The 19369-nt window shown below is 35.6% G+C and overlaps 1 protein-coding gene across 2 annotated transcripts in view; it reads right to left on the bottom strand.

The window, feature by feature from the left end:
* COS1 (6,7-dimethyl-8-ribityllumazine synthase / DMRL synthase / lumazine synthase / riboflavin synthase) overlaps positions 1 to 18614 on the bottom strand; it is a 74611-nt gene extending 55997 nt beyond the window's left edge. For both annotated transcript variants that reach the window (XM_089826655.1, XM_089826656.1), the window contains exons 1-5: positions 18356 to 18614; positions 12115 to 12245; positions 11872 to 11967; positions 11370 to 11465; positions 10166 to 10244 (exon numbers count right to left, since the gene is read on the bottom strand). In XM_089826655.1, coding sequence (XP_089682781.1) covers positions 10166 to 10244; positions 11370 to 11465; positions 11872 to 11967; positions 12115 to 12245; positions 18356 to 18485 — 532 coding nt within the window. In that variant the 5' untranslated portion in view covers positions 18486 to 18614. The remainder of the gene's footprint in view (positions 1 to 10165; positions 10245 to 11369; positions 11466 to 11871; positions 11968 to 12114; positions 12246 to 18355) is intronic.
* Positions 18615 to 19369: the final 755 nt, after the last annotated feature.

Below are 19369 nucleotides of genomic sequence, written 5' to 3'. Positions count from 1 at the left end.
ACACCTTAGAAACTTTTAAAAAGTTCTATGTAAATGTCGCAATTAAGAGGGAGTTTACTGTACCCTATAATCCTCGACAAAATGATGTTGCTAAGAGGAAAAATAGAAATATTGCAAAAGCTGCTAGAGCAATGTTATATGAACAAAACTTAGAAACCTCATTTTGGGCAGCATCTAGGACAATTGTCTACAATCAAAATAGATGCCCTCATTCACACTTGGATAATAAAACTCCTAATGAAGATTTTACTAGTGTAAAACCTAACATTAGTCACTTAAGAATATTTGATTGCCCTATATACATCCATGTGCCTAAAGGAGGTCAAATTTAGAGCCTTCTAGAAAGAAATGAAATTTTGTAGGCTATAGTGAAACCTCAAAAGTCTACAAGGATTTACATACATGGATAGAGACAAATAGAACTGAGTATAGATGTCATCTTTGAAGAAGACATTGCCCTCAAGAGATCAAAGAGCTCTGATGAGATAGAAATTCAAGATTCACCTAAAGATATGGAGAAATCCTGCTCCTCAGTTTTAGAGGGAGTATCTAGAAGAAAGCATAAATGAAAACAAAATTGCTCCTAAGATTCAGAGGGGGTATCCAGAAGAAAATCCTAGTAACAACAACAAAAAGAGACCACTCTGGGCTAGAAAGATGATTGTGGAAGCTGAAAATGATGCAGCACCCAAAAGAACCTTCAGAGAAAGTAAGAGGCCCAACAAATTCTCTAGTTATTTTGCCTTAATGAGCGAAATCATTGACTCAGAACCTACTAGTGTAACAGAAGCTCTCAAGTATGGAAAGATGCTATGACAGGAAAATATTAATCCATTTTGAAAAATGAAGTATAGGATATAGTACCTAGACCTAATGAGAAATATATTGTCTCTTCCAAATGGCTCTTCAAAAATCAAACATGTTGCAAATGGCAATAGTAACACAAAGCACATTTTGTTGCCAGAGTGTTCTCACAAAAGGAAGGTATTGATTATGAAGAAATGTTTGCACCAATATACTTCTGTTAGAGCAGTCATGGCTATTGCAGCAGCTAAACACTAGAAGATCCACCAAATGGATGTGAAAGCTACATTCTTGAATTTGACTATTGAAGAAGTCTATCTAAAACAACCTGAAGGTTTTGTGATTCATAATGTAGTTTCACGTGTGCAAATTGAAGAAAGCCCTATATGGACTTAAACAGGCTCCCTGAGCTTGGTATGAAAGCATCGATGACTATCTTATGGGACTAGGGTTTTCAAAGAATGGTGCAAACCCAAATCTTTATTTTAAAGTTATTAAAGGTGAAAAGTTAATACTAATCCTATACGTTGATGACCTGCTAATTACATGGGAAGATCACCTTATTATCCAACATAAGGACCTAGCCTCAGAATTTGATATGAAGTACTTGGGCATTTTACATTACTTTCTTGGAATGGAAGTCTAGCAGAAATCTGATGGTATTCTTTTGAATCAAGGAAAATATACTATTGATATTTTAGAGAGATTTGGGATGGTAAATTGTAGACCGATGTCTAAACCCATGGAAACCAACTTACATAAGTTGAAAGAAGCAGCAGCAGAATCTAGATTTGCAGGTCCTACTGTAGACAGATAATCAGATTACTGATGTACCTAGTTAACACTATACCGGTTAATTTGTTATGCAGTGAATGCTTTAAGCCATTTTATGTACCACAAGAGATACACCTTGTTGCTGCAAAGAATATATTGAGGTACCTTCAAGGTACTATTGGATATGGTCTTAAATATGAAAATGTTGACCTAGATCTACATGGATACTCTTATTCAAATTGGGTTGGAAGTATAACCAATCGGAAAAGCACATCAAAATGTTGCTTCAATTGGGACCAGCTATGATTTCTTGGATAGGGAATAGTCTTCAGTGGCACAAAGTTCAATGGAAGTCAAATACATTGGAGCCTCTATGGGAGCAAGAGAAGCAATATGGCTCAGAAAACTGCTCATGGGGTTATTTGGTAAGCTCCTAAATCCTACTATTATCAACTATGACAGTTGATATATAAGAAGAATGTCATGTGACTTGATATTCTTGAGCATATTATATCCTCGGATACCACGAGATACGTGATATTTCTTCTCACAATAGATGAACCTATTGTGATATACTTGGATACATTCTTTATTTTCCCTAGCTAAGAGGTTCAGCTGATACAATAGCTTCATTCAGATAAAAATTGGATGATAATATAACTATCTAACATGCATGCATACATATCAATATACTTTGTTTAAATTAACATATACACATACACATTAGAATCCAAAATTATTATATTAGGATGCACTTAAATATGATATGTATCTTCAAGTATAAATCTGAATCTATTGATCTAGCCTGATCGATTTATATTACAGATTATAAGTATCGATTACAAATCAATAATTCAGAAAATGTTGCATATTTATGACAAACCCAAGTCTGTTCATATCGCAGATCATAATTGCCTTAGTTAAGGGTTTGGTTATTGCCTAATTGAATTGGCAGAAACAATGGTAATTTAATATATTGTTAGAGTGAAGACATGCCAATAAATGGACATGTCTGCACTCACGTGGAGGCATGTCTATTCATTAGTGTGCCTCTACAAACTTTAATTGTATTCAAACCTGATCGATCTATTCATTGGCGTGCCTCTACAAACTTTAGTTATATTCAAACCTGATCAGTCTAGAGAGCATCCTTGTAACCAATTAATGTTCTGCTCTTATAGATCGAATATCATTGAAGAGAATACAGACTTGAAATTCATAACCAATATTTCTCAATCAAGTTCAATACTCTAATTATAATCTGCAAGAAAGTACAGTGACTAAGAATCATATTTTGAAAATAAGAAAGACATAGATAGATCAAAACTGTAAGAAATTTAATCTAAATTTTAAAGTTTATTAGGTAGTTCTATTTTTGTCTTTAGTTCATAATTGTTTATTTTAGGAAACATCGTCTTTGTAAACCTCTATAAGGAGCTTTCATCTCCTCTATTTAATATAAAAATATCAATTTACCATAATGTGGTATTAGAGCAGGTGGAAGGGATTTCATAAAATTTGGCAATTTTTTAAGGAAAAATTCAAACCTCTTCTAATCTAGAATATGCTTTCAGAAATTTGTTTTTCAATTTTTTAAAATAAATTCATTGGAGATATTTTATGAAACTTTAGTGGTTCATCTTCAAAGAAATTATTGAGAAGCAGGAGTCTAGTAAAGGGTTTTGATTGCGGAATTTTCTTGATTTGAGCAAACGTCTTTGATTTTCAAATGTTCCATGTGCTTTTTGTGAGTTGCATGTTCTTGCATGTGTTGTTTTACCATGCAAAGTCTTGTGTTTTGCCACATGAAGGCTTCTCTAATGGGTTTTAACCATAGTTACGGGACTCTACGAATCTGAGGCAGAGTCAGCCTTTCCGAGGCAAATGGCCTCTGGACTCAGAGTCAGTCGAGTCCTGGCAGAGTCCATGTGGACTCGCCAAGTCCAGAGACTCGCCGAGTCCCAAGCTCAAAACTCTCGCCAGCAGGTGCAGGAAAAAAGAGCAAAACACAATAAAAAATAAGAGCAAGACCCCCAAAATCATGGGAAGCTACAAAAGGTGATTTTAGTTTATTGCACATTGTCAATGTGAGCGAAAAAGTTCTTAGGAAATGTCATAAAAGAGACGGAAATGCCCTCTTTCAGCATACTTGGTTATGCTTGGAGATTGAATGAGCTTGTGAAACTTTGGAGAATATGTCTCTTGGGCTTGGAGGACTCAAACCCTCTATGTTGTCAATCTTGACGTCGTTGAAACACATGGTCTTGGATCTAGTTTAGAGCTACAAGGTAAAATTTGTGTTTGTGTTAATTGATTTAAGTTGCCCACGGTTCAACTTTCAAATATGAGGAGTTGTGAGGCATCAGCAAATAGAAGTCTTGAGCTTTCTATCAATCTTCATTGGAGCCGTATTTACAAGGATGTAGTGTTTTAATGCTGGCAGAGTATTACTTGCTGACTGCCACTAAGAATGAGAGACAACTAAGCTAGGACTTACCCAGTGCTATCATATGAACTCACAGTTTTCTCAAAAAACAAAAACATCTGCATTTCAGGGTACTGTACTTGTAGAAGAACAGCTAAGTGAATTTATATAGTGACCAAACAAGCATTGCGGCTATTTGGTGTTGGATGTAAATCTAGAAAGAAGCTACAAACAACAATAAACATCTGGGCATGCAGATCGAAATGTGGAAACAATGATATATTTTCATGTGGGCAAGGAGGATTCAAATTTGGGCCCAGCCGACCTAATTGAGAACAAGTTTAGAAAGCGTAGAAAACACTATCAGTGTTGTTATGTGGAACCTAAAGAACTTAGAGGTTAATTTTTTCCGACTTCCTTTGGCACAGTTCCCCCCTAGATTTTTTCTACGGGGATTTGGAGCAGCAACCCCATTATGGGGTCAAGGGCCAACACCCCTTTGTGGGGTCTTGGCCAAAAATGACTTTATTATTATAAAAGCGAGTTAGTTTTCTATTGGATGACATATTCTAGCCCTAATTTTGTAACCAACATAAGTCTTATATAAAATGGCTTAGGGTTAGGGATTATATAATGTATGATAAATTAGTAACTTCTTGCAGAGGTATTGAGTTGCAATGGATTGTAGATTGTAATCAAGTTGAATCACTGGATAAAAATAGTTGACTCAATGTCTGGTGAACATAACCTAGGGACTAGGTGAACCATGTTAAATCTTTGTCTTTTGTTCAATTTATGTGTGCTTTATTCCTATGTTATTGGTTATATTTGCATGTAATTATTATTTTCCGTCTAAATAATCCTAACAATTAGGGTCAGCTCTTTTCAATCAAATAAGGTCACACCTTTTTATAAAAGCGTCATACATATAGGAGATCAAAGCCATCAATCCCTCATCATTTCAAACATATTTCAATGCAAAAAAGAGCAGAGAAAGGTATGAATTCCAAATTTAAAGGACAATTTAAATCAGAATTTGAATCAATACAAATCAAGTGTCGTCTCCACTAAGAGGGCTTTTTCCAAACCTAAAAAAATGTAAGGCAGACATTAGCAAGTAAAAGGTAATATGATCAGAATAAAGGACGAATTTAAATCAAATGAGCAAAGCAGATTCAAATCAAACTCAAGGAAAAGGCAGATTCAAAGTTATTCAAACCAAATCGTTGCTCCCTATTTATGCCTAAAATCAAACCTAAAGGCAAAATTATATCAGAAAATCAGAACAAAAAAGTGCAAGTTTGTGAATGGAGAAGTGCAGAAGCAATACTAGAGTTTTCTCAATAAACTAAGCCTAGTAAAATCAAGTACAGCTCCAAATGCACCCTTCTTTGTCAAGCATATAAAAGGAGTAGCTTGTTGAGAAAACCCTTGACAAAATGGTGGTGGAATCCACAAAGACCCCAAGAATCCCTTATGTTGTATGATTGCCAAGAGGAACACAAGCATCAACCATCCGACATTTATAACTCCCTGACAATGGAAACATACTTAATATGAACAATGAATACATTAACAGATAACCAATATTCTCAAACATAACCATAGGCATTGTACGCCAACTATAGTAATATTAGAGAGGACTCCAAAGGTCTTTTATAGCCAAAACCAAAGAGTTTGAATGTTGAAATGCTTCAAGTTTCAAAAAACCCACTGGCTCTGCCATTTTGCCCTATATGGGATGGTTATGCCCATGGCCAAACCACCCTTTAACAACTACACAAAACATGATCAATTGAGATTCAAACTACATGCTTTCCTTATGAATGAATCAGCACCCTAACTGTCAAGATCACTCAATGTCCTTCTATGTATGTTCTACCCTAATAGTTCCATTCAGTCATACTTCTTGCTAGAATTGGTGCTAGAATTGGTCATTAAAAATATTAGGAAGAAGAAAGATTTTCAACAATAAAGACTAGGCTAGATCCTTCTATTATCTTGATCTAGTTTTAGTTCATACATTGAATGTGAGTATTTGAAAAGGAAGTAAGGAGGTACCAGCTAATAGTAAGCACCTACCAATACATAAAGCATGTTGACGTACAATTCTATATGGTAGCCGCACATGCTTATTCAAGGTGCACATGTCAAAATGCTAAAAATAACTTAGAAACTAACCTTATTTTAACTTTAAACAAAAAACTTTACTACACAACAGGTGGCATTTTGTTAAAGCAAAATTATAAGCTTGGGAAAAGCTCACTTTGAAAATGCAATATTTTGATCTGACTTTCAGCCATGGATAAAAACCACTCCTGCTGCATTTTTACTAACTACTATATGCAAAAAGGAAGCAAAGACATTCAAGTCTCGGTATGGATTCTCAAATCAATTTTCTGATTCTACCTCAATTGCATATGCATTATGAGTAATTAGAAAAATTAAATAAACAGCTAAGCTACATGAAAGATCAAAGAGGGATTGATTCCTGAAGCTTTCAAATAAAACCCATGAATTGGGGCACCTTTGTGAAAAAAATTTATATGCTCACAAGGAGGCTGAGTGGACCTTGCTAAGCACACATAAATTCTTGATTTCTTTTCTTCAGCAAGAAATATAAACTCATTTTGTGTTTTCAGTCAAATTACCACATTGTATTCTCCATATCATTACACTACCAATGAGTTTAAAGAAATTTATTATAATAATACAATCAACACTGACGATGACAGAAACTTGGTTTGTTTCTAATTAATATGATGATCTGATTTCCCCACAATAGAAAGGACATGTTGTGGTGTATACAAGTTTCAGCTAAATGCTCTCCTATTTTCTTCCCTCTTCCTCAAATGGCTTTTGCTAATTGTGATGCCAGTTTAATTGTGTGATGTTCTACTGAGAACTCTCACATCAGTCACCCCAGTCTCAACTTCTCAATTATTCCACGGCCACCAGCAAGCGCGAATAAACTGCAACTAATTTCGTTAGGCCACAGAAGTTTGACAGGATGTCATTAACGGTGTATTGGAAATGTTGGCCAGCAACAGTGACAAACAATATTAATATTACCATTGGATTGAACTTTAATCAAATCAGACAGAATATGTGCCTGAATTTGAAGATGGAAGTGGCAGTAGTCACTGTTGAGAATTGCATGTTACTGTACTTCGAAAATTTGCATGCTGAATAAAAAATATAAATATTAATTCCCTTGGTCTACTGGTGAATTTGATAGGTTCTTAAAGAGCCCACCAGGGATCAAGTATTGCTAATGTAAGGCTCCAACTTTAAAAAGGGGATGAGGCCGGGATCATGCCCCAGGCAAATTTGGCAGAACGGATACCCCTTAGTCCTTGGCTCTTAGCCAAAGAGGTTCAGCCGTTGGCTTGTGCTCCCATATCAGGTAGCCAAAATGATTTCGTGGATGACCTCCATCAAAAAGAATATTAATTCCCTGAGTGTTGAATTTGCAATCCTATTTCTAAGATGGGGAACAAGAGATACACCAGGATGTGGAGCTTCTACAAGAATATGTGACCCACATCGGCAAATTAATCAGCATGATATGTGTGTTGTGTGTGCACATGTATGCAAGTTTGTGTGTGTACATGTGAGAGTGCATGTGCATTCGTGTGTGTGTGTGTATTTTATCAGGTCTCAGTGACCAACATCTCAATTATCAAATAAAATTATAAATGTACTCTCAAAACCTTCAAAGGAAATTTAAAATTATTTTCCACAAGAGAACTGCTGAATGAAATAACTGGATGTGTTTTGTATTTTATCATAGATCCAGAGCATTTTGCTTAGACAAGTTTGTAACTTGGATGTCTGTATTCTATCTGGGATTCCATAAAGCCATGTGTTAAGCTATTAGGGACTGAATGCAGGACCATAGACTGTTTGATGGCTAGCCTATGCCAATATTGATTATGCTGACTTTCAAGTCAGTTCTGTATATTTATTTCTTTTATCTGATATTTAAACCTTAAAATTTATTTTTTGATCATTTGAAGTGATAAACATCTTATTTACCAAATATTACATATAAAATAACTCTCAAGACTCAAACATTCTGGGACAATTTTAAAACATTTTGCGAGAAAACTATTGAACAAAATAGACTGTTTGTGCTCTTTGTTTTGTCTGACATTTGACGGGGTTTTGTCCTTCAGTAAATCCATAGCTTCATTGTTTGTAGCCTACCTAAGATTGTATAAAGCTACAAGTTTAATTATTTAAGTACTATATGCAGAGCCATAGGCTGCCTGGTTCATAGAAGCATAGATGTACCACTGGCCGAGTTGCAAAAATTGGCCAGAGTTTTATAGCCTCACAAGTTTTTACAACTTTTGCTGGCACCAAAAACTCTCAGAATTTTTGGGGAAGACTGGCCGAGTTTTTGCCAAAAACTCGACGAGCTTTTGTTAAAAACTCGGTCATAGTTTGCACTTAAAGGCAAAAACTGGCCCGAATTAATTCATTTCTCATTTTTCCACTTGTTTTTTGCTGAGGGGGAAATAGTCTTCCAAACACGTGTACTCAAACACTTGCAAACTGATTTCTATCGATAAGCACATTTGAGGCAGATTTGTAGTGGATTTTGAAGAGGATGACATCAATGATTTGGAGAGGTGGGCTACAGACGACAGCTTTGGATTTAGTTCACATTGGATAACATTGAGTTGACTTAGTAGTCATTGCTAGTACCAAGAGAAGCTAGAGACAGAAGTACATCCAGGATGGAGGACGAACCACTGACTGAGTCAGACATACTGAGTGAGGATGCATAATCATGCCCATTATAGAATTCTAGAACTAGACACTCTACTTCTACCTCTCCCTTAGTTTTTACTAGAGCTGGGAAGAGGAAGATGCATTTGTAATGATGTATTTACTGTTAGATTTATATAAATTATTTACTATTTTTCTTCCAGCCATCAGTATTCTTCACGAGAATGTGATTGTTTACCCACCTTGTGGATAAATATATCTAAATTAAGCTCGTTTCTTTTGTGTTCTCACTTATTGAATCATTGGATGCATCTTCTCATTGCATTCTGCAAAACAAATGCATTTCTAACTAAATTTAAGGAATTTTTAGGTTTCCGAGTTTTTACCAAAAACTGGCCAAGTTTTTCCCGAATATTTTTTCAGGCCTTGGTGACTTTTTGACTTTGGTGAGTTTTCCAACTATTTAGTATTATCGCATTCAGGTCAGTTTTCAGTTTGTATATTATTCTTCAATATATATTCTCAGGATGAGATGTAAGCAATATTAAAAATATTTTCCCTAAGAAATTGTTGAACAAAATAAACCGGTGCTGACTTTTTTTTTTTAAATGTAGGGTCATATTGCAACTTTATTTTTTTAAATGTTGGGTCAGATTTTGTCCTTAGGCATGTCTGCGAGTTGGACATTCATAGTCTACCTTCAACTCTATAAAGCTATGGGCTTATTTATTTAAACAGTAAATGCAGGACGCCGTAGGCTGGCTGCCGAATTGATATCTATCAATCTATCTAGATGCATAAATAGATCTTTTATCAGGTCAAGGTGATCAATGACAGATTATCAAATATATGTACTGTCAAAACTTTAAGAACATGTAAAATGCATTAAATGCAGGGCATAGGCTGGCCTATAGATACATACATAGATACATAAATTCTCAGGCCGACATGATAAATGCCCATTTATCAAATAGATGTACCATCAAACCTTCAAGGACAGTAAAAGATATTTTCCATTAGAAAATTGTTGAACATAATAGACTGGTTGTGACCTCTGTTTTGCTTTAAGTTTGCAGGGGTTTTGTCCTTCAGCAAGTCGGTAACATGCACATTCATAGCCTACTCAGGAATCCATAATACTATAAGTTTATTCATTTAGGCAGTAAATGCAGAGCCATAGGCGGCCAGCCCAGTGAAGTGTGTTAACCTTCAGATAGATTTTGTACATCTTGTCTCCTAAATCATTCTTTTACCATAGCCTCAATTGAAAAGATGAAGATGTTGTTTACTGAATATAACCATCCCAAACATTCAAGGACAATTTTAAAAAATTCCACAAGATAAATATAGACCAGAATAGCTTATGATAGAAGGAAGCAATAAATCAATAAAAGTGACAAATGTGTAAAATGTTAAATTACCAACCTGAATTAAGAGCAGCCGAAAGTACTCCTGATGATGCAGAATTCGCCACAGCTTCATAATGTGTAGTAGCACCTCTTACCTGAATAAGTCAACCTCCTCAATATTTTGAACACAGATTTTAATGCATAGATGGTATATATTTAATGCAGAAGTATAGAGCAACCATAAACAAGCTATTTATGCACATACAAAGGCATGCATGCATATTATGTAATAGAAATTAATGTAAGATTCACCCTTGATGATCGATTTAAAATCTCTGAGATTCCAAAGAAACTACAAATTTGAAAATCTAGGAAGTATATTCAAGCCAAGTAGTAGCAAGTACTTAACACCGTTCAACTTCTTCCCATTGACATCCAATATCCTATATTTACTATTTACTAATCAATCCTTCCTATTAAACTAAACACAACTGCAATTTTATATACAATCAATCAATCAACTCAAATTTAAAATAAGAATCTGCAAGCCCTGAAGGATGACATCAAACGCATTCCGGGAAACCATCTGGCTTTTAAACTTCTGGGAAGTGAGAAGGTTTCCACCAATGTACATTTAAAGTTTGATCATTACAGATGCAATTCTAGCACTTCAGTTGTTACAGATGACAAAAGAATAGAGATAAGCCTAAGAAGGAGCATTCATGGATCCCTCCAAGGACAACTTGAAACTTTAAAGAGACTGAGCCTCTAAATGTAACCCCAACAAGCTCACAATAGAGAGTTATTTCTACCTTTAAAGGGAACATAGAACTAAGGAAATTGATTCTTCAAGCAGATTGGTAAAACATAAATAATGTGATTGAAGCCCTAGCAAGCAAACAAAGAATGCAGAGGGAGTTTGCATTACCCAAATTCGTCCACAAATTTAATTTTGTAGGATGTTCTTTATACAGAGTTTTGAAATTGTATATATCTCACCCTTCTTATGGAAATTTTAAATTAACAAAAAAATTATGTCGATATTCTTTGAGGCTAATTTTCAGCAACAAACAGGGGAAAAAGCAAATTCGACATCAAATTCATGACTAGCAGAGTTTCCAATAAAAAATGCAAAGAACTTTGGCATTTGATATAAATCCAATGATTAAACATATGGCTAAGAGAAATAGAACCTAACATACTCATGTAAAGAAAATATAATCACTGTTTCTCCAACCTAATAAGTGAAAGGAAATTGAAGCAATCAGAAAGATATATACCACAGCACCAATGCATATCACTGCATGATACTTCCCTGACTTTGCCACAGTTTGTGCAACTAAGGGGATCTCAAAGCTTCCTGGAACCCAGATCACCTGTTCAACAAGGCGCCGTTACATATTGTTAAGCTTAGGAAATGTATCTGGAACACAATTATAGATGGAAGCCTAATGATATAGGTCTACCAGCATAGAAACAGAGCTTCATAAACATTGTTATAGATGCACTCTATTTGCAACAAGCAAAAATTATTGCAGAAATCAATGTTTGTTCTCTTTAGGAGGACAGAAATTTGTTCAACAAGAGGAAACTGATGACAGTTTGGCATAGCCTGCACAGAGTAAAGAATTAAAACAGTAGATATAAAATATCAGCAATCATCTAAGAACGCTAAATCGAAACAACTCTATACATGTTGACCTTTTATGACAGGCATTGTCTATTTAAAAGCGGAATTTAACATTTACATTCAAAACTCTAATTCGACTGGACCTGACTTACATCAATATCTTCTTCTCTGACAGAATGTCTTCTAAAAGCTTCCAAAGCACCCTCAACAAGAGGTTTGGTTATAATATCATTGAAACGAGCAGCAACCTAGCAGAATCAACAGATGCTATCAAAGATTAGGAAATTGAAATGCCAACACACAAAACACCAATAACTTTTCTACAGCACCACTCCAATCCCATATAATAGCATTTGAGAATAGAACAAAAAGACCAGATGAGGCAATACAATTACCACAACAAAACGAAGGCCCTCTGGTTTTGTAATGGATCCTGTTAGCTGTCGAACAGTAGCGTAAACAGTCAATGTATTAGATTTTCTCCAATGATTTGCATTTCTGACAGAAACTGACTGTAGTGGAGTAGCTGCAATCAAAGCACGTTAAAAAATTAACTGATAAAAAAATGTTTTTGACGTAATTATCTGGTCAATTAAAACTCAAATTGGGCATGACATACAGATAGGAGTATGTATGAAAACTAGAAATTATACAGGTTGCATTAATAGCATGCCATCCCTAATTTCTAATATAAAACCATTCATATATCTCTTGAACTCCTCCCAACCCATTAATGGGTTTCATAGCTTTACCATAACTGTAATACCATTCATAAGCATACTCAACACCCTACTGATATATTTGTTATGAAATGCATTACCAACCTAGCATGACTGTTAGGTATCAAGACACAAAAAGTAAAAGCACGCTCTGTAGTATTAACAGATCTTTACAAAACACCACAAGGAACCCCATTCTTACACTGTAAAAATGCAATATGCAACTAATATAGACACGCATCCCCTTGCATCCTTAAGAGACTCAACCAAACCATTAAATATATTGCCAAAAAATCCATGGCAGAGTCCCAAAGACTATTTCACCAGATGCAATAGACACTTCTATGCCTTGTTATTCAAGCTGATGAGGATACACATGCCTTTGCTCTTGCTTGCACAAAATATATAGTCCATGTCCAATTCCTCACGTTTTGACATAGCTATTATTATTTATAGTCAAAGTGTAAATTTTCCTAGTTCACACAAGGGAGGTTTGTTTACCGTACAGGGTAAACAACTAGTTATTGCATTAAGAGACTAGAATATGACACAGAACAAGATAGCACTTTAATCATGAGTACAATGATGATTCATAGTTCAATTTGGATGATGTACATATATCTCCCAAAGGGGTGACTCAACCGTCACGCAACCTTTCAGCCACGAACTAATCCCATTGGCTGTGTTTAGACTTTTGCCGACAACATCATCCCCCCAAAAGAAAAGTCGTCTTTGGACAACAAAATAGAGACAACTAAACAACTAAGTACATCAAAACAAGACTAAGAAGAAGAGGGGTGCATCCCTAGTGGTGCAGGTGTAGTAGCCTTCGATTATGCCCATAACTTGTTCAACTATGCCCATAACTCATGCACCTGCTGTGTCTGGGTGTTCAGATGTGTTCAAATCCGCCTTAGCTTGCATTTGAATCTCTGAGGCTCTCTTCATCATCTAAGCTATGTTTCAGAGCTCCACCTCTTTTGCATCTAACTTCATTTGTAGTTGACCATTGGCTTGCTTCACTTCCTCCATCTATCAAGTAGAAATAAAGGAACACAAGTGCAAAATACTTCTGGTTCTGGATCAAATTCCTTCAACCCACTCTAGTACCATGTTAAGTATTGAACCAGAATTAATGATATAACATTTTTTACGAGTACAAAAACAATTAGACAACACAATGCAATTATCCTAGGAAAAACCCTACTCAACGAGGGAAACAACCCAGCCCACACAAAAGTAATTCCTGTATTCAGATCCTTGAAGCTTATTACAAATACTCTGTTATTAACAAATCTTCAGAATTCAATCAGCAGACTTCTTAACATAATATGTCCTCAAGCAGGATTCGATCCTCAAAATGAAATTAATGAATATATCACAGACCATAGTATTTAATAATAAGCTGCTCATACACATGGAGAGACAGCTGAATCAAGTTCGATACAAGAGATCTTCTTGTAGATGCACATACTAGACCTTAAGGAAGACCACCTTGTTTCCAGAATTTCCAAGACTCAAGCTAGGACAAGCTATTTTGAAAGAAGAATATGCGCACAAAATGAATTGACCAAAGTCTCTTCATACACCCCAACGCTTCTAGTTGATGCTACAACTTTCACCATTATGAATAAAAAAACAAAAATTGCCACTAGAAACTACTGCCACTTCATCACAAGCAAGAGACCACCATATCCACAATGTGATTAGTGTGAGAAGGATGTCATGTCATCTATAACAAATAATATTTGAGCCAAGTAATGAAGTGTAGACAATATGAAATAACATATAAAACTAGAATATAAAGCTTACAAACCATTTGAAACCAGTAATGAAGTGTAGACAATATGAAATAACATATAAAACTAGAACATAAAGCTTACATACCATTACACTGAATATGCACCCGATGGCATCACATTTCAATATGAATTTATACACACATAGGAAATGAAGTGAGCACACGAAGGCATCGCACAATAGCAAGAGGATGTAGCAAAGAATACTTAATTAAGGACATCATGAATGATAACAAAAAAACACTGTGTTCTTGCAGAGATAACCATGAATCATTGTAGAATAGAATTTTGTTTGTAATCTCTCAAGTGGTAAGATCTCTCTCGCAGCTACATTTTTATTTTCAACACAGAATGCGTGCTAGTTTCGGAAGCTCCATAAAACAATTGCAACCCTCCAAATTTGTAAATAACCAACTGTGACCCTCTCCAAGTGTTAGTATTTGACAAGTGCGCTTATGACCTTCCTTGGGCAGTAATCACATTTGACTATTATAAGCTCAAACTTTTTGTTTTGTGACTGTCCACCTACTTTTATGCCGCTCTAAGATGCTAGCAAAAATGAATGATGCAGTTGCAGTCTATAAAAGTTTTTAGTGTAAAAAAAATAGTATTTTGGATTAAGAGTTTGCATCTGTCAAACTCCTATTTCTCGTATTTTGACCCAAGTAGATTAGATGTTCGTATGTGTGTGCATCCTACACTATGGGTGTGAGTGTTAAGTGTGAGAAAAATATTTTGAACCGTGTGTGCACTCAAAGGTTTGCCAAGGTTATTCGTTGAATTTTAACCTTGAGTCCCTAGTCAAATCCCGAAAATCTGGAAGTCTAAATGGAGAAATAAGGACTTAAGGCTAGCATAGGTTAACGGCATGTGAAGAGTAGAAAAGTGGTATGAGGGCCACAAAAAGAGAGAAGCAATAAGCAAGAAGGCCTTGCCAAAAATGATGCAGAGCCTCACCTTGGAAAACTTAGGAGGAAATCAATCACTCAACTAAGTTGCATCAAGGGGCACATACACCTTCAGGAGCAATTAATAAACTTCATCCAGATTGTTAAACAACTGATTTTCTCAATAACCATTAATGCCGCAGGTTCTCATGGAAATATATATAAAGAGAGTAAGTCAATAAATTGTTGAGTTTGATTTTTAGTTTGATCTTGGAGGGTGTATGTGCCCCTTGAAGCAACTCAGTTGAGTGATTAATTTCCTCCTGAGTTTTCCAAGGTGAGGCTCTGCATCATTTTTGGTATCAGAGCTGAGTAAAAGATTTGGGAAGTGGAAGAGTTTTCTGATTTAATTTCTGTTAGAAGAGTTTTTATTGGTTGCAAATGTTTTGTTCACTCGCTGCAAAAGGTGGACATGGAGGTCTACCATGAGGGCCTTTGAAGGAGGTCCAAGTTGTTTGCCAAAAGTCTTGGGGAGAGAGGCATGGAAGGAACTCCTAGGTGAGGCATAGAAGTTGTTTGTGTGTGAGAGATGTAGCACTGAAGAAGTGGACATTTGGAGGCAGCCATTACAGATTTCAGTGATGAGAATTTGAGTTTGAAGAAATGGTTTAGTAGAGATGTGAAAGAAAGTGAAGAGGAAGAGGTAGAGATTCTTTTTTTTTTTTTTTGCAGGTTTCAGTCAAGCACGTTTCCATGGGACATGGAAACTTTTCAAATTTGGGAGTATGGTGCAGGAGCACGTCTGCAATAGGAAGTCTGATGGCAACAGGAAGGCAACCTGAAATATCAGTAAAATACAACAGTTTTGCGACAGGAGGTTGCAGAAAGTATTATGCAGAAGTTTTATAATGTTGAAAATATTTATTTATGAGAGAAATATGCACGATGGATGTGCCAAATGTAATGAGAAATCTTTTGTAACTGAAAAGGAATCCAAAGAATCATGCAACCGATAAGAATATGAAGAGTCATTTGTAACTGCCCAAAAGTAATTATAAAAAGGACATGATCGATAGAGAGAAAGAGAGAGTTCAGAGGAAGAAGAACAAAATGTAAAATCTATCTCCACCCTCTAGCTGTCGACAGTCATGGTGATAGTTGTAGTTTTTTTTTAAATCTTCAATAAATCTTAGAGTTCTATGTTATTACATTCTCTGTTTTTTATATACTCTCTATGATTCACGTTATCAATTTAATGTATTTTTTGGGAAAAGTTCATTTAGTATTTGATCGAAGATTTCAAGTTTATCGATTTGGCATTCCATTTTATGATATGGAGAGAATCCAAATTTTCCAACCAAGGAATTGGTTTCAATATGATTTTAAAAAGCATGGAAAATGTGATCGGGTACTAAGAGTTTGGTATTTAAAATTGTCAAGTGATACAAAATTCAGATTTGGGTGTTTGGAAAGTTCTGATTTCTTTCTAATTTGGCACAAAGAAAAAATCAGATTTGGACATAATATTCAGATTTGAGGTTTACAGGTTATATAGCATTGTGTTGATTAATAATCAGTTTGCAATCAGTTTGTTGTTCCATTTTTTGTATTTGCAGATGACCAAGGCATCCATGTATTTTAATATAAATGAGGAAGTGGTCGGGTTGCACTAAGTTGATGCAGGAAACCGAAATGTGGCGACAGGAGGTCAAGAAAGTTCATGTCGCATGACAGTTTTCAGTGGGTATTGAGAAAATCAGCTGTTTAACAATCTGAAAGAAGTTTATTAATTGTTCCTGAAGGTGTATGTGCCCCTTGATGCAACTTAGTCAAGTGATTGATTTCCTCCTAAGCTTTCCAAGGTGAGGCTCTGCATCAAAAAATGAAAAGCATCCATAAATGAACCAAATTAGAGCAAATGGACCATTCAAGAATGTAGTATAACTAGAGTCAGAGTTTTGATAATCATTGGCAGGAGAAAGGAAATCAAATTGGCAAGCAAGACTGATGCTCACTAGTTTCCAAAACCATGAATCAACACATATTAAGGGGAATCAGGTGTTGATGGTATATAGGTCTCAGATGGGTGGTCGGTACATCTTTAGGGAATTTGGGGCTCAAAAAAAAGTAGATATAGGACCCAATGTCTAGAGTGAACGACACTAAAGTGTGCATAAAGCATGGGGAGAAGTGTGCATTTTCAACACTATACTTAGTAGCAATTTTGTACTTTGTGTTTCTTATACTTTCAGTATTCAATCATTTGCATCAAAAAAAAGAATAGAGCAAAGCACTTTATCATGCTTCATTTTCAAGGATTAGCATAACATGGTTTGCATCCATAAACATCTATCTACCTTCCATTAGTTATGATAACATTATAATCCACACCCATAGAAAGAAACATACCTCGTCAAATTCAAAGGCTTTCTTAAGCTAGAACTTCTAAACAAAATGTAATAGACAATTAAGCATATTTGCCTAGCGATAGTTTGGCTTGCATTTGAGCACAATATACAGAGTGTGCTTCAGGTTGTCCCGCAGCATCGCCCAATATTTACTACGCAAATATAGCCTGTATACCGCTAGCCCTTTTCGTTCAGATCTATTTCTGTTTGTGTTTGGGATTCATTTTAATCTTGCGCTTTGCAATTCAGTTTTGAGATATAAAACAAAGACGTCCTTAGAATCAGCATGACCAGAACAAGCAAAAAGTTTTTATAACACTCCAGCTCGTGCCCATTGAAGATAACTGGAGTCGAGATTCTAGATAAACGGTATCCGAAAAATCAGTAAGAGAGAGTTAACTTAGCATGGGATGGATTGTCGCAACAGTATTTAGTAATGAACTCTTAATGCCCATTCGCTTCAGTCCTGATGAATGGAATCCTTAAGGTAATTATTGAAATCCTCCATACCAAAACCCAACGGAGGAGATGATAAAAGTGAAACCCTAATAAAAAATTGGCATCAAGTCCAGCAATCTAGTTTTGGTGACGGAAATCAATAGGACTATTGATGTCTTGTGTTCTAGTGGATTTTGGTTAGTCATGCTGCTTTCTGCCCTCCTCGGTTCTGTGCATTGAACTCGTAGTTTCATAGAAATTGATTCGATATGATTTGTATGAAAACAAGGAAGCACAATGTGTTTGTACTGGCAAAAGCTAACTAAAGCTACATTTAGCAGACAACTTGGAATGAAAAACAAAGAGATTGAAGGTATGCACCCACCTTGAACCTTTGGGGAATTGATTGTTTTCAAAGAATGCCTTGCAGAGATACTGGTGGATAACTTGTTAGTTCCTTTTGCTGTGGAGATGCATGACAAGGATGCCTGCGCAAATGCTACAGATGTTGCCATCGCCTTGCTTCGAAAAATCCTAAAACGGTCTTCGAATCTTTAATCGACGCGACCGTATTTGAAATGCTCTACCTGCTTTCAGGAAATCAACCGTTACGAATCATGGTTGAGTCGCTCCCAGACGTCCATAGTTTTCCGTCCCACACTATTGTTTATTTAAAAACGTGCCGTGGGTAAAAATATTCCCGACAACGCTCCGTTTCTCGTCAACGGAAAAGCATGCATCAGCGTAAATATAGTCTCTTTTGTACAGTAGGCTAATTAATTTCCATCAGGGGAAAAAAAAAAGCACCATTTTTTATTTTTTTTCAAATTTTTTGTGGTTAAACTATGCAAATTTTCAAAAAAATTCATGTTGTTTTTGATCTTTTGAAAATTGGTCAATTGTACATCTTTGTAGGAGGATAGACACGTCCAACAAGTAGAAGATCATTTCACATCAAGTCAATTTGTGATATTTCTACCAATATTTAAGTGTAGTTTTTGAGTCATAAGGTTTACTCTGGAGGAAACTCCATAGTTAAGCGTGCACAAGTTATGGAGTAGTACTGGAATGGATGACCTTTCAAGAAGTATCAGTGCTTCACCTCTGTGAACATCACCTAGATCGATCTTATGAGTGTTAAGTGTTCCATTTATTCTCATGAGAGACGGATTCACGTTGAATCTCTAGCCATGAAACATGGGACAATAAGTTTGACTCAAAAACTATAGAGTTAAATGCTAATAGAAAAATCACAATAAGATATTACCATTTTTTATTATTTTTTTGTATATTAGTTACATTTTTCTAATTGAAAAAAATCAAAGATTTTATTCATGTCGTTTAATTTAACTTAGTGGTAAAAGCCTAATTCATTTTAAAAGTAGTAGTTGTACTTTAT

This window comes from Cupressus sempervirens, chromosome 4, assembly GCF_028749045.1.
Source record: "Cupressus sempervirens isolate cs-2001-9-10 chromosome 4, ASM2874904v1, whole genome shotgun sequence".
NCBI classification, from domain to species: Eukaryota; Viridiplantae; Streptophyta; class Pinopsida; order Cupressales; family Cupressaceae; genus Cupressus; species Cupressus sempervirens.
The sequence above is the reverse complement of the archived record's forward strand: the minus strand, read 5'-3'. Positions and strand labels throughout refer to the sequence as shown.